The sequence below is a fragment of the Rhyacophila brunnea genome, unplaced genomic scaffold (assembly GCF_057557595.1).
Source record: "Rhyacophila brunnea isolate RB1 unplaced genomic scaffold, BYU_Rbru_1.0 scaffold_17, whole genome shotgun sequence".
NCBI lineage: Eukaryota > Metazoa > Arthropoda > Insecta > Trichoptera > Rhyacophilidae > Rhyacophila > Rhyacophila brunnea.
Genome location: NW_028232827.1, coordinates 25,530,711 through 25,558,388, shown reverse-complemented (window position 1 = coordinate 25,558,388; position 27,678 = coordinate 25,530,711). Strand labels below are relative to the sequence as shown.

The 27,678-nt window shown below is 31.9% G+C and overlaps 1 protein-coding gene across 2 annotated transcripts; it reads left to right on the top strand.

The window, feature by feature from the left end:
• The first annotated feature begins 80 nt into the window (after window positions 1–80).
• LOC147073869 (contactin-1) lies at window positions 81–27,109 on the top strand. Of its 2 annotated transcripts, none has more exons than XM_085944950.1 (7): window positions 81–286; window positions 391–554; window positions 7,465–7,588; window positions 11,787–11,983; window positions 18,977–19,106; window positions 21,546–21,689; window positions 26,029–27,109. In XM_085944950.1, the coding sequence occupies exons 1-7, from the start codon at window positions 235–237 to the stop codon at window positions 26,193–26,195; spliced, it is 978 nt and encodes a 325-aa protein (XP_085801076.1). In that variant the 5' UTR covers window positions 81–234; the 3' UTR covers window positions 26,196–27,109. The 2 variants fall into 2 exon arrangements, with proteins under 2 accessions (XP_085801076.1, XP_085801075.1); XM_085944949.1 differs by having other exon boundaries at window positions 92–286; window positions 18,977–19,118.
• The last annotated feature ends 569 nt before the right edge of the window (window positions 27,110–27,678 follow it).

The following is a 27,678-nucleotide window of genomic DNA, read 5'->3' as shown; positions in this document are numbered from 1 at the left end:
CAATATTTGAATTCTTTCTGGTGGCTACCTGAATTATTTTCATAAAATGTATGTTGGCAAGATTGGATTGCACAAAATTCGCACCAACTTCATTTACAAATAAAACTTCGATTCAGCTGGTGTCTGCCCCTCCTGTCTTACTTTTCATTATTTATTCTTGTAAATCCTATATATTTTAATGTCGCGATATATTAATTAAGTAAACTATATATATGAAACTGTAGGAATGTTATTATGTTTTTCAATAACGTGATACAATTGTCAATTTTTTCAGTAATTACCCAAGGTTTGTCTCATTGTGATTTTCATTGATTTTTTCTAACTCAGTTGTTATTCCAACGGAAGTGTTTAATGGGAGGCTTATTTACGAGGTATGTTTATTAATTGCAGTGCTATATTATGTGTCGTGCTCTGCGGTACGAGATTATGCAGCAGATTTGGGGAAAAACATTACGATCCCATGTACTGGTCTTCCCAAGCTGACAAATGTGGAAAATATTATGTGGGTGTTTGAAGGAAAGCACGATAAACAAATACATAGCCACACAATAAAAGTAAGAATAAAATATTTTTCAGTTTATTTAAGAAATAACTATGTATTTTTGTATATTCCAGGATATCCTCCTAGTTAAAAGATTACTCAAATATTAACTCTTATTATGTACTGACCTAAGTAACAATTAATATTTTATTTAAAATATTGTATTGTTTTTGAAGATAGTAGGTATTTTCAGCATTGCTAATTATTACGGTGTTGTAAAATTATTATAAGAAATAATTTTTGTTGTGTTTATTTTTTGTAAAACTATATTTTGTATAGGTAAGTATAGTTAGGTAGGTACTGAAAGAAGTCTGGTAATGACAGCTCTTCAAGTTTTTTGGCTTTACTATGTTCCAATAAAGTATGATAACTTGTAATAAATGTTCATTTGTTCACCTTAGAATGCTACGCAACGATATATCGTTGTTTTTGATAATGGCCAGAAATGCTAACAACGATCGTCGTTTTGCTTTTGATGCCTGAAATTGGGAATATACTACTGCACCAGTGGTACGAAACATTGTTTTATCTATTTAGTTTTATTGTTGTGTAATATAACCCGATTCATAAATGTTTTGTGACTGGGTAGGTTTAGAACTTATAACTATTGTATTTTTTTTTCATGGCATCACCCTTTTTACAATAAAAACAATTCCAAATACAAATTTCAGTTTACCATATAAAAATTTGTTTACAGTCAAATTCTTGGTGGAAGGACTATGTTTTATTTTATTTTATGCATTTGAAATAATGGGAAAGACTTTTCTCAACTCAGTGTTTAAAGTAGAGTGGATTTGTGATATATAAAAACAGTTTCATTTATAAAAAAAATAATGAAATAAAATCATTTGCAATACATATTTTAAATGTTCCAATAAACAAACACCATGAAAACCTTTTTCACGAATCACGCATATTGTACGCGATCTTTTAACGAGGCCACCATGAAAGGTTTTTCTTTTCAGCCGGGTAGTTTCCTAATTCCACTACTTTGTATTATCCCTCGTGTGGGATAACCGATTGTTTCCAATAACTGATAAAAATCAAAACTCTGTGCGCGGATCGTGCATTTCGCTCGCTCTCGCGATCGCCCATATGATAGAGCGAGAAAGAAATATGTCAATTACTTACCTCGTTATCTATTCAAAACGAAAAATAATTACGAAACGTGTTTTCATAATACTCCGATTTCGCAGAATCAATTAGTGTGGTAAGGTGTCTAAAAATAATACAATACTTTAATTTATCGACAATTATTAGTAGCAACCCTCGACCGGATTTTGCACAACATCGTAGCAGCCAAAGGGTTAAAATCAGGCTTTAAAATTTATTTTTTCACCAATAATCAAGCAAGTTAAATACTCACTAAGTCACTGAAAATTAAGTGTCATCCTTATATCAAAAATTGGTACAAGTCGGTTTACAGGAAGCCAGGCGGGAACCGCGCTAATGTTCATAGCCGATTTTGGCAAAATTCATGATTTCAAGAATGAAAACCTAACCTAACCTAACAATCCAGATTTCAAAATTTGTTTGCCGCTGGCTTCCCTTAAACCGACAAGAACCCAAACTTGATAAAATTTAAATCTAAATAAAACAATTTGAAAGTTTTGTATTGTTTCATAATATATTTATAAAACTGTATATGTATAAAACTTTCATCAATTAGTTTGATACATCCTATTCTATATTGTCACAGTGGCGAGGGCTGGAGGTAGGCTGCTAAGATTCGACATAAATAGTGCACACTAAACTTTGTCAGTCATATCTATTTGTTTTCATTAAACTAAGAATATAATTTACAGATGGTCCTGGTAACTTTTAAAATTCAATAAAACTCTGCCTATATCAATCCATAATAGTTTAGGTATGCTATGGGTGATCTGACAAAAATAGTGCACACTTTCAGTCATACTTGTTTGTTTTCGTTGAATAAGAATACATATTACAGATGTTGGTTAGTTTTTTAAAATTCATTAAACGCTGCCTACCAAACCATAATCGATAAAAAATATTCTTCTATCTATAAAATAAATAAAATTATGTATGGTTTGATCGTAATGGTATAATTTTTTTGACTATTATGTACTATGGCTTGTATTGGGCAGGGTGAAAATGTATTTTAAGAACTAATAAACACTATCTACACATTGCAAGTTCAATGAAAGCAAAAACGTTTGACTGACAAAGTTTAGTGTACACTATTTATGTCGGATCTTAACAGCCTACCTCCACCCTTCGACATTGACATGTAATTATTTTACTCAATATGTAATGAATGATCTATTATTTCCAAAACCCACTAAATGCATATAAAAAAAAATGTTTATAAACTTAATGATAATGAAAGGGTTGATCGGCTAATAAAATCGGACATAGGTATTGTTTTAATTTGAAAATACAATAATATCTCCGGACTATCTTGGAAAACTTGTAAAATCATTCTGATTGAAGATGAGACTTTCACTGAATCCGCTACTATTATCAAATATTTACATCTATCTGTCATGATAAATCTAATCATTTCAAATTTCAATCCACAAAAACATCATAAATACAACTGAAAAAATTGCAAACCCTATAAATACATGGAATTGTGACTTTGTTTATTCTTTTGTTTATTTTCTAAATTTTGACATTACATTTAAAACAAATATTTACTTAACCCAAAAAATAGTTTTCAACGAATATTGAATTGTGCGCATATTGGTATTTGGAAATAGATGCCTCAAATACGTACTTTATTCAAAATATATTTAGATCGTTAATTGATTCGCTCATGGAGTTTATTAAATCGGCCTACATATTGATTGGCAATGTTCTTGTTTTTAGAGTGCGTCTATTTATAGCTGCGTCATGTAAATATCTGCTAACTGTTGTCATGCATTAGGAATTATTACTTGCCATCATAAAAACTGCCATGAAGTGTCTTGGAAACATGCTCTTTTTCATTTTGTTGCAAATATGATATTTCGATTTGATTGCATTTTATTATTATTATACTTCTCTTATACAATATCTTAAACAATGTTTTATTGATTTATATTATGTTTACGTATTAATACACATGTTGTTAATTTTCCTGTTATTAACCTTGCCCGTCTTGTGATGCTAAGTCCAATTACACGGATTCTTAAATGTTTTGCATTTCTGGTAATAGATATGCACTTCTAATTAATATTTTGACTGGAAGCATTTACAAATCAAATATAAATATTTATAAACCAATGTGTTACTAAAATCTGCATTTTTATTTTCAAATATTCTCATATCATGAAACTAGTATGGTAATGCAAAGTGACGGGACATGACATAACATATTAGCACAGCAAGAGAAAGGTTAATGCCCTCGTTGTCAAATGCGGGAGACACTGGCGACTTATATCGGAACTCTGATTCTTGGTGAGGTCACAAGACATCTTTCTGATTTTCTCAAGCCTGGGTGTTTTTGTGATTGGTTCACTGTTTCTAAAGTATTGTTAAGAATCAAAAAACAACTGCGCTGAGTGATAAAAGTCTACCTATTAATCCGTGGATCGTGGGTTCGTATCCCAAATTGACATGGTGATTGGTTGCAGGGAAAGAACCTGATGTGTTTAGACTTTAGAGAATGGTTAAAAACTATTCCCTGTAAAAAAAAGACTTAAGGGGGGACATGCTCGTCGAAGGTCAAAATTGAGTTTTTATTGTATTTTCAAACCATGATCCTGGACACTCCTTAAACGTTGTAGATAATCTATTTATATAATTTTGAAGCCTTATTATCCTTTATAGTTATTTTAAACATTTGATGACTGCATAAAGTATTTTTGTTACATAAAATAGTATTCTTTTAAACCTCTCGCTCTAATGTTTTAGAATATAGTCATATTTCGGTACATAACTGTGCAGTGGTGTTAAGATTTTTTACATTTATTAATTTTTAAACGCATTTATGAAACCATTAGTATAATTTATTACGAGATAATTTTTGTAAAATATTCACGATAAAAAATTATATTGATAATCTCTGTGATCCCAAATTTGAAAAGAATTAGGCATTTTATTATTCAAAAAATCGACAAGATTAACACATTTGAAGATGATTCTAAAGATACTTATTATAAGCTATGTCTTTGACAATTCAAGTGTGATAAACATCTTATGAATAATGATTGCTTTATAATAATTATTGACCTAAGAATAAGGTAGTGTTTTTTTGAAATACGCCATTTCTTTTGTCATTCCCTAGTGGTTAAGCTACAACATACGGCCGTAGCCATAAATTGACAAACTATAATTAAAGTAGGGAGTAAAATTATGTTAACGCGCGTGTTTGAACATGTACCTAACCGATTTTTTTAAAAAAAAAATTTAAACGGTACATGTTCAAACACGCGCGACAATATCATTTTACTCCCTACTTCAATTATAGTTTGTCAATTTATGGCTACGGCCGTATGTTGTAGCTTAAGCACTGGGGAATGACAAAAGAAATGGCGTATTTCAAAAAAACACTACCTTATTCTTAGGTCAATAATTATTATAAAGCAATCATTGAAGTGAATTCAATTTTGAATATTTTAGACGTAAATTGCGGCAAATAAAAATGTAAAACCAGGTATTAAATGGGGTTACAGGAATTACACGCAAATAATGGACATGGAAAATCGTGGTTCCCACTGTACATTATTGATTATTTATGTTATTAATCTAAATTACAAACATTAATTTTCAATACAAATCTCTTATAAATGATTACCCAAACTATCAATGTTAACAGTTCAGTCATAACAATTTATTGATACTTCATTACGATCACAACTATTCATATAATAATAACAATAATCGTACATTATCTTATATGGAGAGTGGGAAACAGGGGAGTCTGGGAAAACCATAAAATCCCACCCTTTTACATGAGTCATTCTGTCTCTCCCTCATTTGGGGATGTGCATACAATGCATATTTATGACTAAGCATTCTATACTCATCTATTTTTCTATCTGTCTATATGTGTACATGGTATCATTAATTGTTTTCTTTTTTTCCGTCTTCTAGGCTAGTCACCTAATTGCTTAATAATGGCTTCTTAATTATTATTGCTTGTGGTCAAAATACTGAGAAAAAAATTAGTAGGTATTGCTTCATTTTAAAACTTATCTGAGTTCAATAAAATAATATGACTGTTATCCAAATCTAATTTCGAATTTGTAATGATATTTGATGAAATGAATTACAAAATAAAATAATACAGATTTAATAGTACTTTATATAAATAATTTCATGACAATCAAGCCTAGTTTCACTGCCTTAGGCATTGAAACTTGATAATTTTATGTAATGGCTTTCCACCACGAACAAGATATTTATTACAACAGCGTTTCCGCAAAAAAAATTCTGGTGGTCCGCGAATTTTTGGCGTCTTCAAATCTTCAAATCCTGTGCACCTGCAAGTGCTTGTGCATTGTGTTTTTGTTCTTAAAATAGATTAATAGTTTTACGTGATGAAATCAACCGCGATCAGACGTTTCACTTGCACTTATTGTTTTGCAATATACCTAGTCATTTCATACCGCTGAATTGATAACATTTGTTAATTCTATGTTAGCGGTCTGCAAAACGTTTCTCTTATTTTCAGTGATACGCAGGTGTAAAAAGGTTGAGATACACTGAATAACAGCATATCAATTAATTGACTGTAGGATATTTTTTTTTACTATGCTCATAAATATCAACAAACAAATATGTTATGTTACATAGGTACCTATATACTACAATGTTGATTGCTAAGACCTTGACAATATGCGTCATTGTAGATTTTAATGAAACTTAATATGTGGATTAATAATGGCTCCACAATTTGCTACAAGTGAAATTAGTATATTATATTTGTCTATTTCAGAGCAATTATTAAATGGCACAATGTCTGACAATAATTATTATAAAAACTACTTTTACTTGTTTTTTTATCAATCATTTTATTTTGTCAGAATTATTTTTTGTTGCATTTCATTGAACCATATAATAATCATTATTAAATAATGCATTCAAAAATATCAAATTATGACAAATGAATCTTGTGGTAAAATCTTCAAAAATATCTATCCATATAAACATTACTTGTTATGGTATTTGGTTTTTAGGCCGTCACTGTTTGTATATTATCTATTGTGAATGGCCTCTGCAATGAGCCTGAATTGTGAAAAAAGAAAGAGGAGCGCAGAATGACAGCACAAAAACCAAATGAAATATACACATTCCTTTTAAATCAATGCAGTCAGTCATACCTACAATTTTATGAATTAAAAAAAAATATGCGCACTAATAGCGCCTGTACGCATGCATGGTTTTAGTTGCACTAATAATGTATATTTTAAACTATCGTGATCATAACTGTTTACAAGTAAAAGTGCTGACTGTCTCTCCAATCTTATTCTTCAAGCGTAAGCAAGACGCGATGTTGTCACTGCATGGTGCTATTTGACAGATTCAGACAGGTTCGGAAAGGTTTGTAGAAAATTGGTAAACGTGAAATGTTCTGCGCGGTGTAGTTCGTATTTCTTCTGGAAAGTTTGCCACTATTGTTCTACTGCAGCAGTAAATCCATGCATGTATAACAGGGTATTAATTTATATTTCAATTCTTTAATATTATTTAGCACAGTTTAGAGCAGTGATTTTCAATTGGTGTGCCGCCAATCACATTGCACTAATGCAGTGCATAACAAAATCACTCAATTTGTTTATAGGGAGTGTCATGTCTAATTATCATTATGTTTTGATGCTTGGTGTGTGAAGGAAGTTTGGCGGATGGGTAAACAGTAAGAAGGTTGAAAAACACTGGTTAAGAGGGATCTTTCAATCTTTGGCAATTCGCTGTCACATTTTCAGCTGTATAGAATGGATGGTATTTATTTTAAGTGTTATCTTTTATTTCAACAGGAAGACGGAGGTCTGATGTTGACTTCAGTGAGCGTGAATGAATCGGGAATTTACTCGTGTACAGTGGACAAGGATAATGTCACGGACAACCAGCTTATTTCCAAAACAAAGTTGACTGTCAGAAGTAAGGATCAATAATCTATACTCTCAGCTTTATGTACCTACTCTGTACAGCTGTACTCTACCTAGTATGTCATTATCGATTTTGGCATGTATGTACAAAGTTATAATTAGGGCCCGGATTTATATGCTAGTGCATGTTTTGTTAGGGTGTATGCACAGCTATGAGAGTTGCACAGAAATCTGTTTTGAAAGACACAGAATCCAATAATAAAATTTTATTGTGCATATAAAAGCATATTTGAGACGTTAAAGCATGTTTGAGACATTAGTGCATATTTCATTAATAAATGCATATTTTAGAGCTTTTGAATTTATAATTTTAGTTTTTTTAAATTATTTTATCGAAATATAACTAAGTTAGGAAGGTAGATAGTTTAGATGCACTTTTCAAAATGCAAAACAGTATTTAGGAATAGTGTGTCGTTTATTGTTTTTTAAGTTATGTTTGGTTTACATTGCATTTATTATTCAATTATTTGTACTTGTGAAAAAGCTATTTTGAAAATTAAGATTAACTGTATATTCATTGTTTGTGTTTTATTGTTCTGCTATCATATTATGTTGAAAAATTATTAACTGGTTATTCGATTTTTTGTCAGTAATATTTGGTAAAGTGGGTATTAACAATTTTTTCGCACAAAAAATGACAATTTTTAACTGCATATTTGTTAGGTTTTAGTGCATATTTTATTGATGTTAAGTGCATACGTGCATGCATATAATCATGTTTTTGTTGCATATAAATCCGCTCCCTAGTTATAATATACATAATATATTTGCCATATATAAAGTTCGAGGAGTAAAAATCAATTTTATAACAATTTTTAATAAACTATTTTTTTTCAACAAATAAGACAAGATTTGAGAATGTAAAATTCTATTTATTGAACATACATAATTTGAGAACATCTCATGCATATAATATTATACACACTACAAAAAATCATTTTGTAGAAAAAATAATTCGACAAAATGATTTTTTGTAGTGTGTATGTGCATTAGATTTTTTCAAATTACTTATATATGTTTATTATTATATAATTCAGAATACCTTAGAAAAATTATTTTGTATAAATATTGGTACCGAGCGGGATTCTACAAATGTGTTTTACCAATTAAACCACTTGCACTATACTCTATCACAAAAGTTTACAAATAATTATGCGTTTGACGTGTTATCAGATAACCTGGACACGTAGTAATTAGGTATAGTGCAGGTGGCTATGTATAGCCCCTAAAAAGAGCCCTGCATTGATGTATGAATGCATATTAGTTGCAATGGATTCTTGTTGCTTTTTGTTCAATATAATATTCATTTATTCGATTTTTAATGCTTGCATGCACTTTAATGTATTCCAGATGAATACAACGTTTGTTATTAATCTTTTGTGATAACTGATAACATACTGCCATGTGACCTATTCAATAAATATTATGATTTTTCCTTACCACAAAAATATTATATTATGAAACACGTTTCTGCTTATAATGATCTGACATGCTGCCACTGTCAACATAAGTGGCTGTCATGACTAATGGACGGTTAACGAGTCACTGCCAGTATGTTGCTAATTACACCAATTTGTAGTATTTTGTGATATTACATTGAACTTATATATATTATTATATTATGCTACATGGTATGTTTTTGTGTCATAGCAACCATTAAAATGCTTTTATGCAGAAACTGTGTATCACTATATCGACAATGTTAAGCCAATGTAAGGGACATTTTGGTGGAAATGAGTTATTTATTGGAGCTGATTATTGAAAATGTCGCCGCCTTCATTCTCTCAAAGGTGCGACAACAAGAATTAGGCCAGTAGATCATAAAAGTCCCTTGACAAAGATGTTTTATCAAACAATGTTAGCATTTCTTTTTTAAAGAGCATTCTTTTATAAAACACTGCATAAAATATTTTATAAAAGTTCAATTTAAAAAATGAATAATGAATGTATATTGGCTTGTACATTATGTTTCCAGTGTTTGATTTTTATTTTTGTAATGTGGATGTCGATTATTATATAACATTTCATACTTTTCCTGATTTACAATCAATTTTTTGCCGTCTTCAATTTTGAAACGATTCATAACAGTGGCCGCCAGTAAAACATCCTTTAGCATAATATATTAATCTTTGATAAAAAGTAATGTCGTGCTATTATTACCTTTATACTGTAAAATATTTTATAAAATATTCTTCGTAAAAGATATTTTTTGTCAAAATATGTGAAGAAACCAACAAAATTCTTATTTCACTATTGATCTCCCGCAAAGTTGCAAATTCACTTACTTATTTTTTGACTCTGGCTTAGCATACTTGAATGTATTAGAATTTTCAATTAGAAAAAATGGTGTTTAAGCAAAGCGGCACTCAACCTTATATATTACTCACATACTTACTTGCATCCTCGATTAATACTCATATAATTCATCCTGCTGTTCCCATCTAGCCCTGCGAGTCCACCTGCATAGAATGCCAAAACCCAACAATATCTTCGAGAATCACATTAAGTGGGTCACTAACCTCACCTTACTAATTATTTTTAAGAACATTTATTCGTGAATTCAATGGAGTATTTTAGCATCAGCAGGATTGTTATAACTCGCGGTAGATCCAGACTATCCCTATTCAAGATGACCACTTTCCAATTTCTAGTGAGGTCCAATTAGGTCACAGTTTTGCTATTTATTATATCGTCACTGTTCTGGCAGAAGACACTAATTCGAAAAAATGACATATTGAGTTAGTTATACCAAAATGTTCCTTATTTGAAACTTTACCGTCTGGAAACCTTCTTAATAAATAGTCTTTATTTTAAAGTCATCCTTTTTACGATTACTTAATAAACTCACATGATAGACCATTTCAAACTTTTAAAACTAGTATTCTCCAGTTAGTGTGTTCTGCCAGAACAGAGACGATATTATGTTATGTTCTTGTAAGAACATGACAGCAATTTCATCACTGCATATTGGACGAAATAAACTTTTATGTTCATGTCAATTACGTAATTAACACCAGTTCAATTAATCGATTAATAAGTTCAATTATCTTTTATTCAAGACTGAATATACACAAGACTTAAGGGCTGGAGTGCTGTGTGAAGGCCGAAAATTAAGAATTTGGTGTATTTGCTAACTTGGCATAGATAATCTGTAGACTTTGTAGGAAAGATGTATAATGTCATATATTATATTATAATGTTTTATGGTAATTTAAAAAAAATATATTAACACAAGACTTGTCATTTACATATTTGTCAGTAATTCATAAAACTGTTTTTGTTGACTCAGTATGTATTATGACTAGGCTTATCATACGTCCCGGTTTGACCGGGATGGTCCCGGTTTTACACATTGGTCCCGGCCGGTTTGGCATTTTGTCCTGGCTGCTATTCCGCGTATGAATGATTGGCAATAATAAATTGTCATGATTGGCCGTAGACAGAAGACGCATTTTGTAAGTGTTACTAACGACATTTCAAATAGAAAAGAGGTAAAACCAGCGCCTGTTGTTGTTAGATACTTTTTACCATTGGAAGGTGGGAACGATGGGAATTTACGGCGATACATTGGTAATATTGACTGAAAACATAATTATTGCGTCATCATGAGATTTATAAAAAGATAGCTATTGAAAGACAGCGATAGCAATTTATTGTAACACAGTTGTACAGGCGTAGATAGAAGAAGCCAAAAATATAATGTTTACAGCCGACTCAAACAAGAACTTGGTGTTCATATCCTCGGCATTGGATATGGAGTACATATTGTGCACAATATACTTCAATCTGCTGTGGATGGTATGCCAATCGAAATTGAAGCTGTTGTTGAGAAAATATATAAATATTATGTTCATATCTACTCAGTTCGAGTAACTCAATTGGCCACTTCGGCATTACATGCAACATTTTTTGAAAGAAGTTAAAAAATGAAATGATGAAAAAAGTTCATTTCAGCGAAAAGTACGACTGGTGCAATAAATAAATAAATGAATTTAAATTTCTGCTTCGGCATAATAATTCTTCTTTTGTACATACTTTTAATAATAAAACAATTTTTATTGGTTAAATTAAGTTTCTTTGACCTATCTCCTGTTCATGTCCCGGTTAAGAGTCTAATAATTATGGTAAGCCTAATTATGACGTCTCCTTCTTTGTTTATGCTCGGTTGTTTAATTTAATGGTACTTTCAGCCGTTCCGCCGCCTCTGGTCAACGTGACAGTCCACTTGTCGACCATCCTCGGTTTGATATTCTGGAAGGTGGCAGGGGACGGCGGCTACCCTATCATCGACTTCACCGCCGAGTATCGCTCAACTGACATTCCCGAGAACCAAACAGAACTCGAGGATTGGAGACCTATATCACCCAACCACATCAGCCCTAATGCGGTTAGCTTCATAAAATAACTTAAAAACTTTTCATTTAACGTTTTAACTCTTCTATTTTCAAAAACGGTCGTCCTCGTAAGGTCAACCACAAAAAATATGTGATATCATTCAAACACGCGCGTTAACATAATTTTACTCCCTACTTTAATTATAGTTTGTCAATTTATGGCTACGGCCATATGTTGTAGCTTAACCACTGGGGAATGCCAAAAGAAATGGCGTATTTCAAAAAAACACTACCTTATTCTTAGGTCAATAATTATTATAAAGCAATCATTATTCGTAGGATGTTTATCACACTTGAATGGTCAAAAACATAGCTTATAATGATTATCTTTAGAATTATCTTCAAGTGTGTTAATCTTGCCGATTTTTTGAATAATAAAATGCCTAATTCTTGTCAAATTTGGGATCACAGAGATTATCAATATAATTTTTTATCGTGAATATTTTACTAAAATTATCTCGTCATAAATTATACTAATTGTTTTATAAATGCGTTTAAAAATTAATAAATGTAAAAAATCTTAACACCACTGCACATTCATGTACCGAAATATGACTATATTCTAAAACATTAGAGCGAGAGGTTTAAAAGAATACTATTTTATGTAACAAAAATACTTTATGCAGTCATCAAATGTTTAAAATAAATATAAAGGATAATAAGGCTTCAAAATTATATAAATAGATTATCTACAACGTTTAAGGAGTGTCCAGGATCATGGTTTGAAAATACAATAAAAACTCAATTTTGACCTACGACGAGCATGTCCCCCCTTAAATCCAACCATTTACGTTTGTAACACAAAAATGTAGATTATCACAAATATAGCATTGTTGACATATCGATATTTCATATCTAGTACTTTTTTTTGGTTAAACAACCATGGATAATAATTCTGCCCTGCTAAGTAAAAAGACAGTGTTTTTGGTTGTTGTGAAATTGTTGTAGGAGAACCCAAGTTTCAAAGTACCTTTTCTTTTATATTACGTAAAATTATTGGATTCTTATGACATAATCTCTAAATACACCGTCTATAATTTTACATAATATAAGAGAAAGGCTAGTTTAAAACTTGGGTTCTCATTTCACTATAACCAAAACAGTGCAGGACAGAATAATTATTAGTACAATGGTATATTTTTTACATGTCAAAAATTATCTAATCTGTGCATCAAAAGTATATCGTCGTCAACGCGAAAATACCTCCCATGTGTCAAAAACATAATTGTTCAGGAGGCACTAAAAACTGATTTTTGAGAGTTACAGATTGTTTTTTAAAACATCAAAAATACACTTTGTAGTTTTAGTTGCAAGAATGTATGTTCACAAATAAAAACCTTAAAATTTGAAATACAAATATCATTTTTCGTGATTTTAAACATATGGGAGGTTTTGTTGGACTTGAAATGACACATAGGAGCTTTTCAACTTTACATGGGAGCTTTTGCAGATGTTAAGAGATGTACAAAAATAAACAATCAACCACATAAGATATTAAAATACCAGTTAAAAACAAACAAATCAATCAAAAATCTTTTGTTTTTAATATTTATTTAGTAAAAAGTACATGCAAAAATTGAAGAAAATGAAACAAAATATAAAAAATATTATTAAAATTCAATCTCGGTGTGTAAGATTATGTATTTACTAATTCCGCCTTTTTTTAACAGTTTTTTTTGTCTTCACTGGAGCCCCCTTTTTTTTATCCTTTCTCAAACTCTCTTTTTCGCTACACCCAATGACTGAAGGAGTCTTGTTTAGAGAGTTAGCCTTACGTTTAACTCTTGAGTCTGGCTTGTGAGGTAGACTATCGTAAAATGAATGGCTGTCTTTTTCTACTGCCATTTTAAGATATTGTAAATCTTTAAACTTAGAATCTGTTATTGGGATGGGCTGGTCATATAGGCGTTTAACGCGGTTTAATGGAAAATCATTTCCAACAGTACGCCGTTGAGGAAGTATTGCCCATTCATCAGTAAATTTTGTTTTATAAAATAAGTTTCCATCCGGGGTATATTTCAGTTTGCACAATTCAGCCACTGTTGCATCTCCGATTTGGTTTCCAGGCCTGATTGATTTAAAATTAGTTCCTTTACCCTCGTAATTTAAAAAGAAATCATAGTTTGCTACTTTGACAGAGTAGGGCTTTTCAGGTCTCGCTGCCCGCATCATCGCAATGTAATCTGAGGGCGAGTTGATAGGAGGTATAAACAAGTGCTCCAATGTGGCATGGACACTATCTACTTCCATCATTGTATGTCCCTTAGTCAAGTAGAGTTGTTCAATGGTCAAGCTCCTTTCAACAGCAACATCACTGAGGGCACTGGCAAGGATTCTATTTTTGTTCTGATATCCGCAACCATCTGACACTAATGTAATTTTCTCAATGGTTGCATCACAAGTCAAGATAAAATCGATTATACACGTGGTAAATTCGTTAGCAGTGACACCACCATTAACTTCATGCCACACGTATAGGTTGACATCACGATTTGCCAAATTAAATATTGAAAAGTTGTGAACCTGTAGCTTCATTTTGTAGTACATTGCAGATTGCAATGTCTTTGGGCACAGTAGGATGCTTTGAAGGTCCATTGCAACAACAATGTGCTTATCATTCACTTTAGCATCAGTTTTTGCACAATTTTTTTCAACGCGAGCCTGATCTTTTCTCATCACATGCGCATTGTATTCCTCTTTTGAAATATGGCCCAGTTTGAAGCTACAACAAGTATCACATTGATCCTTTCTGGGACTGTGGATACCAATGTTCTTGCTTTTCAGAACTTCTTTAAATACACTTAGAGAAGCGGAGCTCAATTCTGTTTCAGTACACCATTTCAAATATTCGTCATGCATGTGCTTCTTTGAACGAAATATGGGTTCTACGTACATTTTCTTTGATGATTTCCTGCAATAATGACTAGGAACTTTGGGTAATAAATCTAGCCAATTATTAACAGATTGGGAAGTATCAATTTTTTTTTGTTTTCTCGGTGCTAACTGTACAGTTATACTAGTTTCAGCTGCATCATCTTCCGAAACATTATTTTTTTTAATTTTATTCCATCTTTTGAAAGTATCTTCTCCCAAGCAAAAGGTATTTAATAAAAAACTCCTACACACTTTCATCATTTCACCGCCTTCATTTGGTAATACAATATCATGGCCTTGTTCTTTTTGTGAACATTTAGATTCGATACTATTTTTGTTTCGTCGTTTTCTTATGGATCGTGTGTGTACAAATCCTCTGATAAACACCTTTTTCTCAGCCCACGTCTTCAATTCCCAAAAGCGTTCAAACAGACGTTGACGATCGGAGTTGGTAATCTGGGCACACATAAAAGTCCTTTGGCTTTTTTTTACTAAAAAATTGTGCCCACAACGACCTTTCATAAGTCTAGGTGGTTTTTCCAAATCATTAACCACCTTTTCATGAACTTTACGATATCCTATGTATGCACTTCCTGATGCTCGAAGAAGTCTGTTAGTTTCTTTTCTATTCTGCACTTTTTTGCTTACTGATACATCAGAACGTGCTTGAGTTACAGTCCCGGCTTGTTGATCCAAGAACTGAATCTCCACTTCATTGCAAACATCCATAACATTATTTGTAACAGTGTCATCGGTGTATACTGTCCGACCTACTGATACATTCGAACTCGCTTGAGTTACAGTCCCTGCTTGTTGATCCAAGAACTGAATCTCTACGTCACTGCCAACATCCATTACATTATCTAAAACAGGGTCATCAGTCTGCTTTGCAATCGGCAATTCGCAATCTGCATTGGTGGCTGGTAGCACTTCTGAAATCATTTTCTGCAATGACTCATCAGGGATGTACGAGAAATATTCCTCAGATGATAATGTCATCAGAAGTGTTGAATGTTCATCTTCTATCTTGTTGTTTTCTTCCGTCTGATTTTTCGTTCTTTTGTTATTCTCCTTGTTCACTATTTCAACCATAAGTCTTCCTCGACTTGTCATTATCTGGAAATAAGTTTGAACACTCAAATTAAAAAAATAAACAAATAATCATACCAATATTATGAAAGCTTTGGTTCAAATAAACTTGCCGAACAAGTTTAATGCGTATTTTGCATGTAACCTAACCTCAATAATTATGTAGGTACTAAGCAAAACAAAAACAGTCATAATTTATATTGTAATGAATAATATTACTTACATAAAGTATTATCGGTTCCTTCCAATAGTATTTTATGATGTTTATAACACACAATGCACTACTAAAAGGCGTAAAGTTAGCTTAAAAATGCTTTTTAGTGACAATGAAGCAAGCTGTCAACTGTCAAATAAACGCGCCAAGGCTGGAAATATCTCCTATGTGTCTGTTTCGAAACGCGTTCGATGTTGTGTTCATAGAAGTCCGCTAAATCAATAGCTCCTATGTACGAGGGTGGGTCAATAAGTCCTTAGAAAAACCGACAAGTGGCGCGACTAGTACTGTAAGCGGTTTGTTTTCATGCAGCGGCACTACCGATTCAGTATGCTGCGAAGTTTCGATTGGTCGGGTTGTTGTGTGTTTTTCGTACATTTAAAAAAAAAATTGCTTGTGGAAAATGGAAAAATGGAAAATGGAGAAAATTGAGTTTAGAGCTGTTATTAAACATTTTAATATAAAAGGGTTAACAGCAAAGGAAATAAAAAATGAGTTGGATTTAGTTCACGGCATATCTGCTCCTTCACTTGCAACTATTTATAACTGGTTAAATGAATTTAAACGTGGTCGTACATCAACAAAGGATGAACCACGCTCAGGACGTCCTGTAGAGGTGACTACACCAGAAATGATCAATAAAATCCACGATATGGTGTTAAGTGACCGAAGATTAAAGTTGAGTGAGATAATTGAGGTTACAGGGATCTCAAAAGGTAGCGTCATTTCTATTTTACATGACAAATTGGGCATGAAAAATATTTCTGCAAGATGGGTGCCGCGTTTGCTCACAGTCGACAATAAACGCAATAGGGTGGTGGCCTCTAAAGCCCTGTTGTCGCTCATGCAACGCAATCCGGATGAATTTTTTCGTCGCTTTGTGACTGTAGATGAAACATGGATACACCACTATACTCCCGAGACGAAAGAACAGTCAAAGCAGTGGATTGCGAAGACAAACCATGTCCAAAGAAGGCGAAAACCGTAAAATCAGCTGGTAAGGTTATGGCTACTGTATTTTGGGATGCACGTGAAATTATTTTCGTTGACTATTTGGAAAAAGGAAAAACAATAACAGGGGATTATTATGCATCTTTATTGGACCAGCTAAAAAACGAAATTGAAGAAAAATGGCCTCATTTAAACAGGAAAAAAATCCTCTTTCATCAGGACAATGCCCGTGTTCACACATGTTTACGATCAATGGCTAAAATTGAAGAATTGAAGTTCGAATTGGTCGACCACCCACCGTATTCGCCAGATTTAGCCCCCAGTGACTTTTTCCTTTTCCCAAACTTAAAAAAATGGCTAAGTGGACAACGTTTTTTTTCAAATGAAGAAGTCATCGATCGGACAAATGCTTATTTTGAGGACCTTCCGAAAACTTATTTTTCTGACGGTTTAAAAAAAATTGAGAAACGTCTAACCAAGTGTATTGAGCACCAAGGAGATTATGTTGAGAAATAAAAAAAAAATACAAAAATAAAAACTGTTTTAATGCTTTTTTCTAAGGAATTATTGACCCACCCTCGTAGATACGGAATACATGAGAGGTATTTCAAAACGAAAGTTTTTAAAAGACCACATAGGAGATTTAAAGAAATGTCTTAAATTAAATAACAGTATTTTATTACACATGGGAGGTATTTCCAAACGGTAGAATAGTTGAATCTCTACGTATTGTCATATTTAACTCATTTTCGTAAAATCGACCACATGGGAGGTATTTTCCCGTTGACGACGATATGGTTTTGATTATGATAATTTTTTGTGGTTTATAGTGTTTAAAAAGTTATTATTTTAAAAACTAATAAATTTAACAATAATTAATACTTTAAAATTCCTTACCATTGAATAGTGAAAGTATAGCTTTTCTTGTTTGAATAGGCTTTCAAATATTATGGATAAATCGAGTGCTTAAAGTCAGACAACGCTATCTACAAAAAAGTGTTTTTTTTTTTTTTTTGAGATAACGTTATTTTACATTTACGGCTACATGATAGTCAAACAACGTTATGTCAATCTTTTCTAATTTCTTATTAAATCGTCAGTAAAGTTTAACGCTAACTACATAAGTTACCCTTGTTTTCATATTTTTTAAAAACTATCCCTATAAATTTAACATCATCATAAGCAAGATAAATGTACAATACACAATAAATTATAAAATATTAACATTAGGTTTTAAATAAACATTTCCCTTGTTGAGTTACAAGAATCTAAAATAACGATTTTTGGCTCTCCTGTAAAGTTGCACTTTTGTAGATAGTGTTGTTTGACACTAAGCCTCGAAATAATCAAGTTTATTGAATAATTATTTCAATAGTGAAAAGTTTTAAAAGTATTTTCGCGGCTCATGTCTATAATTTATGCCTATTATAATAATTTGTAACAATTAAATGTGGCATTTGAATGTGATAAGAGAATTTGACATTGTATTGTTGTAAGGGTTACACCCCGTTCACACGTGCATGGATTTACTGCTGACAGAATGTATTATCGCGGCCATAACAAGAAAATGTATGTGTAAATTGTTGTCATGCAAGTTGCTAAATTACATGCATGAATCAAAAAGTTCAGAAGCTTCTGAATTTTCATGAGATAGTTGGGATTTTGAGACATTCAGCACTTTGTGGAAACAGTTATTTTCAAGATACTTTACAATACTCACTATTGCTGCAAGTAAATCCATGCATGTGTACAGGCGCTATAGCTTTGATAACTTTGGTAAATATAAACCCGACTTCAATCAAACAAAGTCCTACGCTTTGAAAATGAACTGAAAATGGTTTTTGTGTCGTCTCTATAGAGGCAGATCGACGTGTATCACTTGATCCCGAACTCGAGCTACTGGTTCCGGGTGTGGGCGACCAATCCGCTGGGCAGCAGCGTACCCGTGGAAGCCATAGGGTACACTCTTTATAGTGATGTCGATGCAGGTAAGCTAACTGGTGTGTATCTGCTCTTTATCATTTTTACATGTCAAATAGGTGTGATGTGATGTCATGGATTCACTATTACTTACAATGCAATCGCCCTAAACTTGAATATAATTTTACTATGACCATAATAAACATCACATGATACTTCGAATGGTATACATATCATATTTAAGTTTTGGGTAACCGCACACGTAATATGTTGTAGTCATAGGCGGCTTGTCATAGAAAAAATTGTGTGAGGAGTGTATGAAATACAAAAAACTTTCTACAATTTAAATACTTTTGGCGCTGAGGAATAAACAAGTATAAGTTACATATAATTAAAAATCAGTTACAACCAGTTGTCACCACATACCGATTTATGCTTGAAACAGGATTCAAACATGCTTTGTCTGAAAAGTTATAAACATTTTATTTTTAGCATAAAATGTAATTATTTTCATAACAACCATAATATATCCGTGTATGGATTGAATTTGTTGATAAATCGAAAAACATCAATTCTTAGGGCATTTATTTGTAAGGCTGGTAGTCTGTGGTAAATCATATTATATGTTTGTGGATGATTTTAAATTTTAGTAAAGTGCCTGTAAATTCTCAACAAACTAAAATTTAACAACATCAATATGTTTTTAGACTTATCAACATATTCACACCATACACAGATATAATTTGTATGTTTTCGCCTGACTTGTCTTTTTTTAATCACTAAATATTTTTTTCTTATAATAGTATTAATGTGATCCTTCTCATTCATGGAATGTCAAAAACAGGCCGTTGAGTGCATGACGACCTTAGTCTTGTGTAACTAGGTATTTCCGGTCATAAAAAATGATATTTCACATCGAACGTAGGGTGCCGTGGTTAAGACCGGGTGTGGTTCGGTGGGGTCGTTAACTTCAATGTTCAATTGAATCATTTTATATTCATTCGTTTTATATTAAATGTGTTATTATTTTTTAAATTATTATATGAATCTAATTCTTATTGATTGATTTGAGAAATTCTAGTGGGGCCTGGCCCCTGTGACCCTTAAAGACGAGCCGCCGCTGAAGGTAGTATACAATTGTAGGTTCTGGAATGTTTGATGGTATTTCGTTCTCAATTATTTCTTGTAAATTTAAATAATACAAAACCATAGATCTCCAGACCTTTCTTGTCTACAGTTAACGTGCACTTTGAAAAATCAACCAATTAAATTATTTGATTCAAAATGTTATACTCTCCTGTTGTGGGAAGTTCAAATTTATATTTTTGTCCCTGTCAATAGAATTCGTGTTTGATTTAGAAATGGGTAAGTATGTAAAAGGCATATTACTATTTTTGCTCCAAAATTTACCCCCAGAAAGTTGGGGTATATCAAGAAACTTTTCTATGAAGATTAGTCATTTGCTCAATTTACTGGATCCGAGTTCTGTCAGCATTCTTATACATTTTTAAATCATGACAAAAATATTAAAAATAATATTCTAAATATTTTTATGAAATTATATCAAACAAGTTGTGCAAGTAAATCTCTTGGTAGATTGGCAAACCCATGTGAGACAATGATTATATTTTTTAAGTCAAAATAGTACCTACTCACTTTCCGTATAATATGAGAAAGGCTCCTTTTCGAAAGCCTTACGATACCAATACTAATCTAGGTATCCATACAGAGCTCATCTGTGTTGGTATTTGAGAGAGCACTATGTATTGAATTGTATCTATAATACTATATTTGGTCAGCACTGCTTTTTCCCTTCAAACAGTAGGCAGCGCTTAAGTTCCTATATGGGATGCACGCCTTCACTTAAGACTATGCACTAGTCACAAAATGTTCAATAATTCACCGATGACGCAAATATATGACTAAAATACACGTTATCATAATGTTATAGTATAATAAATCTTGATTTTTCGTCTATTAAATCCAAAATACTGGTTATTTTTAATTATTATTTTCATGCTGCGACAAATATTTGTTGAAATACTTTCCTTTTCAAGTGCAAGTATTGAGTTTTTAAGACACTTTTGTAATTTTACTATTATAATAATTAACACATGCAAAATTCGGTTGACGTCCTGCCTCTGTGTTGGGTGTACCACATCTGATGAATCTGACAGCTAAGTGTAAATATAAATAGTCCACGGAAAAATTGTACATAATTTATGTATCAGCGATCAATTTTTTTTTAAAGTGAAACAAAAAACAAAATAGCTATATAATTCGACGATTCTCATTTTTATTTCTATCATATTTCGATGGAAACTTTTGATATTTCATTTGACATTGGTTTTGAAAAAATCTCTAAAGATTGGATAGGATTTCAAAATAATCATATTTTATTTTATTCGTTAAACGTTTTCTATGAAAAATAGTGTCTGGAAACCTTGCGATGATATAGTGAATGTTAACGATAATCAACCAGTGTTGTGTGTGTTATGAAATTGCAGAGCTGCGGAAACACCTGCTGGCGGGGGCGAAAGAGTTTGACACGCGCGTGTGGGTGGTGGCTGTGGCGGTTGTCATGACGACACTCTGCGTGCTTACCCTCGGCACCTGTCTCCTGCTGTACAGGGAGTGCCGCGCCCCTAACGGTGAGATGAACAACCGCGAAGCAATACTTCTGGAGTAAACGATTGTCCCATTGTACAGTGAAACTTTGAACTGCTATAAATTCACTAGATTATTGTTTTAAAATTTCAGAATACATAATGAATGTAAATTTCTTCCAATTTTTAGAATGAAAATGTTGTAATCATATAAAATCGGTACTTAAATTTTTACTTCCTTTCCAGTGTTGATTTTTTACAACAACCTGAATTAGCATTTCTTTTCACCATCTGAAATAAAAGAACCAAAAATAATATTTTTCGCTTAAAGTTTAACATTCTATTCGATGAGTTTGTGTGTCAATTTTGCATGTTTTGTGAAATGTGGATTCTCAAAATGGAAGACGATATGAACATATTATGTATTCCAATTGGACAATATCTTCTCAAAAACCTTAATTTGATGTAAACGTGTGATGCAGACTTGGTCTTCTGTATATACATGAATTTCGGTAATAACTGAACATAGGATATCTGTTCCCATCGATATTTAATTTTCATAAGTTTTTCACGAGACGCAAAACACATTAGGTATTATTAGTCTTGTTTAAAAAAATCTAGATTTGTACTGAGACTACATAACTCTGTAGTGTCGAATGGTCTGAGACCATATCTGGGCTTTAGAAGTAAAGTGGTATACCTGTAAAAGCCAATATTTTTAGTAGAGGCGAAAACTAAATCTTTTTTTTTTCTGTTGTCATTTGCTTATTTTGCAAATGAATATTTTTGATTGTATTTTTTTGAAAAGTTTTCACTTTACCTCCGAAAAGTATTAAATATTGTTAGATTAATCTCAGAGAAAAACTGCTGAGATTTAGCTAAAATCGTGCATCATATTTTAGATGATTTTTATACTTTGTCATTTTGATATTTTAAAAGAATCGTTTCAAAAGTTTAAATATAGATGTGCTCAATTTCTTTTTTACCATGATATTCTATCAACATGAATTACCAGCAATAACTGTAAGGTGCGCCAAATTGGTAGCGTGAAAATTGTTCCTATTACTTTATATCGAAAAAGTCTTCCGATCAGTCATTGAAAGATGTGTGTGCGTGTGTAAAGAGCAATAACCATTATCATATACGACGTTGAACCTCTAAAGTCAGTGTGTTTTTTTTATTATTAACAAGTTTTGTGATTTTAGTAAAAGAGCAAAAATTGTCAGAAATGACACTTTACACCTTGGGTCCAGATATTTTTTTGCAAGAAAAATATTACCTGCTAATAATAATGACGTGTTTCTCGTGAAATGTATTTGAAAATGAGATATTATACTTTGTATGGTTGTTGAAATACCTGCAAAATATATTATGGAAATCTTTTTGCTATAACATTGATTTTTTAACTGTTTGTGATTTTTATAGCGTATTATCAAAGTTTCATAGTATACAACTATCGACGATGATTGAACAATCTTTAGATTGGTTTATTTTGACAATCCAAACAATAGTGGTTTTTGAATTTTATTGTAGTATGAATCCATACGATATCAACCCATGTTTGCATTCTATGCAGATAAATATATATATTTTTTTTATTTGTGGCTATAAACTATCTGAAAATGTACAAGTTTTAATCTTTTGAGAAGTAACATAATAATATGATAGTGAAAATTATTTGCATCATTAATAATAAAATATTGTAAATTAAGAATACATAATATATTACATACTATGAAAGAGTTCTTCCTTGCCATTATAATCACAAAGCCACATGATAGTCTACGATTACGGGCACAATTATTAGCTAGAAAATCTTTTTTATTCCATCTATATTTGTATGAAATATATATTTTGAATAAATAGTTAGTCAAGGGGCGTTGTATGCCTTTCGATATTTTATAAATTCTACACAATTCGACATAAGTAATGCGTAATCTATTTTCTTTTCAATATATTATTCTATTCTTAGAGAATCTCCTTCCATTTTTAGAAAATAACGTAATGAATCCCTCAATTCATACTTTTAAATAATCGATCATTACAGTAATGGTAGAATAATATTTAAATATTAAATAGATAATTAAATTTATCGTATTAAGCAGCACAACATATTCAATTTAAATTGCTTGATATAATATTGTATTGTTTTTCAATTAGATATGAAAATAAACATAATATACTGTGTAGAAAATTATAACGTATTTTTAAGGTTCCACACAAACGTTTGAAATAATATTTATGTAAAAAAAAAATCATAATTTTTTATGGCGATTATGTAATAATTATTGTAGTCGACGTGTCCCATTGCGGGATCTTCCCGTCTGAGATAGTTATTTGTTTTTTCTAGTATTTTTTTAATAGCAATAATAATACAATGTTTTCCCCGATCGAGTCTATTTCTGAGTGAGTCGCTTCCCTGTGCATGTATGAAATTACAATAAAAAAAATATTTACATGAGAATTATAATATTATATGATGATTTTTTACAGTCTATACAGGTTTTGTTTATGTTACTTCTTGCACAATTTATTAATTACTGTTATTTACTTATAACAGCTTGTAGCAATTTAATACATTTTTATATTTATTCAAAATTTTAATATCGCTTCTTCTCTCACTATAATCACTTGCAATAATATAACTGAACGAAGAAAAGTTGAAAACTAATCCAGTCTAATAGTCTTTTTTTAGCCATTAGTTACTTAGCCGGTTCTATGCCTTCAACGAGTTTTCTCACTCCACGAGGCCGTGATCAACAGGCCACACATACAAATTTCGCGAGTTATCTCGTCTGACTTTAAACTCAAATTATTAGCCACTGTCGATTGATTTGCATAATCTAAAAAATTAAATACACAGTGACATCTGTTTGAATAATTGTGAGATACTAAGCAACAAATTATCGATATGACAGTGATTTTAGTAAGAGCTTCGCTCTACATTCAACGTGTGTCGTGTCGCAATATTGTTAGGCATAGAAAAGGTTAACCGCCGCTCGTTTGGTGTGGATTAGACAGAACGAATGCTTTGCATTTATTTCGCTCAGTTAAATTAATAAAAGTACTTTAATCCTTTCGGGTGTAATCAATTAATTAGAATAAACTTTTAATAATACTGTATTGAAAATTAATTGTAGATTTAATCTAAATTATGCATCAAAATTATAATAGCATCTTACATAGGTTTTTGAGCATTCAATTCACATAGTTGTGATATTTACCTTTTAATCTTGATACAAATTAAAAATAGTATTTTTTTTTTAACATAATAATTATTACTTAGTGTTATTTGAGGTAGAAGGATTTTTTTGCAGACTTCTTTATCGAGCTTAACGTAGAAAGCTTTTTTGGATTGTAATATAATAATATGTATGTACTAATTTACAATATTTTGAGATTTTATTAATTCAATATCCGTTTGCGATTGAAAGACTCCGTGTTGAATGATTAAAAAAATAATTCTGCAATCAAAAATCCTTTCTCACGATTGAGGGCCTTTGTAGAACATTATAAGCACATTTGCTATACACTTATTACATAATATATTATAATATTGACGGTTTATTTTTTATTATGGTTTATTGTACATTTTTTTGAGCATTTGACAGATCCTGATTCAATTAAATCTATTCTTCATTATTTGTAATTGATAATTAATCATCGGGTAAGAGATGTTAGATAAACGAGATATTAGAGAGTGATTATCAAAAATGGCCAATTCAAAATTTGAATTTAGAAAACGGAATGAATTATGGTTGTCTATTTTTGAATATATTACCTCTTTTCGTTGAAGGAACATCATCCATCTAGCAATCTTTCGGTTTAGTAAATTAAGATCCAGTGCATTAAATATGTGTGGCCAGCAAAATTTTGTTTGGTTTAAAATCAGACAGAGAAGACCACTTTGATTCTGCGTAAAGGTCTCTGCAGACATCCAGCAATGCAAGACTTAACAAATATTCTTTAATACATCATTTATGAGTTCAACTACAGAAAACTGGTTCTCTCCTAGTCTATTTTAAGCAGTAATAATTGAATAGATAAATACATGTTTTAAATCTTTGGAGCTCATTGAGACGGTCCATTGTGCGGTGAAAAATGTGGTATCTTGCACGACACGTGGATGTCACTGTGAATGCTATTGATAATGTTGTGTCCATTGCGTGACGTGTTTCACACATTGGATGTTTGCAGATATGAATGGTTTTTTACTTGTGCTGTGATGTTCTCGACGGGCCCTCAATCGATGTACAATAAAAACAATCTTTGTATGTATTTTGTTTTTGTACCGTGCACGACTCTGTTTCACCTGTGTGTTCTCTTTTTATCTCTGTCCTCCTATCGCATCGCCTCGCACCGCGCCTCGCATCCGCACCCGCAGAAGGCGAGAGGGAACGGGACCTGATGGAGCTAGTGCCTAATATTATATTGAACCCGGGCTTTGCAGAGGGGCAGGCGGCCGACGCCCCCCGGCCCCCGCCTCCGCCCCTCACATCCTCCGACAAATACTCGAGGGCCAACGGCTCCGTGCAGCCCAACAAGGTTTGATTCTCGACCGCTGAGCCCCGCCCGCCTCTGCGAACACTTCTGGATCGGGTGCCCTCATCTTTATCCGTTCGCCACGTTACTTTTCACCGTGACCCTATCGACACCCGACAGATGTAGCGATGATATTAATTATCAAGTCCAAGACGGCAAGATAAGAATAATAATGTGTAGTACATTTTAAAATGAATCCAGTAAGATATCGTTTTAACTTTTTTTAACCGAACTGCAAAACGTCATCGTATGTAATAACTGTATGTTTGCAAAATGAAAATTGTAAGAAAATAAGTCGGCTACTACAGTAAAACCCCGTTAATACAAATACAGTTAATTCGAAATTTTTGCGAAAATTAATAAAAACAATTTTACAAATTGGAACAATAAAGACTTGTTTTTCAAGTTTTACTGCCATACATTTCGAATTTTCTTCAATTTCTACAATTTCTGTCAATTTCGACACTGTCTGAATGATACATATAAGAACATAAATGTTTGCCGTTTTGGATTTCGCTTTAGACATGGTCTGGTGTTTGTCGATAGTGTTCCGTCTTAATTTTGTGAAGTGACGAGTGGCGCGCCCGATCGACGGCGACTGTCTCTCTGAAATGAATAACAAACAAAACAAATATCAAAAATTAGGTGCTCCAATTCGGCATTGGTCCTTGCGATCACAATCGCGGCTTCGGAGACTTATTTACTCAAGCATGTAGATGAGTGACGTAAAATAAGTCAACAATTTGTAAAGCTTCTTTGTGATTGGGTCTTTGTCTGTTTCTAACATTTATTCGATTTACTATCGTAATTATTGTAGAATATCATTTTGAATCTGATTGAACTTAATTCTTAATCGGGTGGACTTGTGGGAAAGGGAATCACGTATTGAGATTCTAAGTTTGCATGCAATTTGACCTCTATATAAAAAGAACATAAAGAAATAGTTTTGAATAATTAATTATTTTTTTATTCAGGACTCTGGATTTAAAAATGTTACATTCTTCTAGGAAAATACATAATTTTCAACAGTCTTTAAAACTTAAATAACACTTGAAAAAGTATAGAGTGAGTAAGATTCAAACTCTAGTTTTTACCGATGCAAATACCCAATATTTACTAATAACCATGCATCTGAGGTGTTTTCAAATTCCGTCAATAACTGCAACCATCTTTTGTAATTTAAATCAAGGTAATAATGTTACTATCTTTAGTTTATAGATGACATAAAAAATAAACAGATTTATTATTATTATTATGTTTTAAAAGATTTTTATAATATGTAGTTATGTTTTTGAGGCTGTTTAAAGTTATGTGTACATACTTCGAGATTAGTTTGTCAGAATGACATAATATACCTGATTTTATATAGTGTGATTATTTTGTCCACTGATTAATAGGTATCAAAAACGTACTTAATTAAAACTAAACAATATTTCTTAAATAAGTCTTCAATAAGTCTTTCCATTGAGAATTGACAGTTAACATCATTGAA

What these genes read in the sequence shown, in the direction of transcription:
- LOC147073869 (XM_085944949.1), top strand. Translation starts at nt 235, where the DNA reads ATGTTTTTCAATAACGTGATACAATTGTCAATTTTTTCAGTAATTACC. An exon ending in TACATAGCCACACAATAAAA is followed by an intron (nt 555 to 7,464) that starts GTAAGAATAAAA and finishes TTATTTCAACAG; the next exon opens with GAAGACGGAGGTCTGATGTT. An exon ending in GGAGTGCCGCGCCCCTAACG is followed by an intron (nt 21,690 to 26,028) that starts GTGAGATGAACA and finishes CCGCACCCGCAG; the next exon opens with AAGGCGAGAGGGAACGGGAC.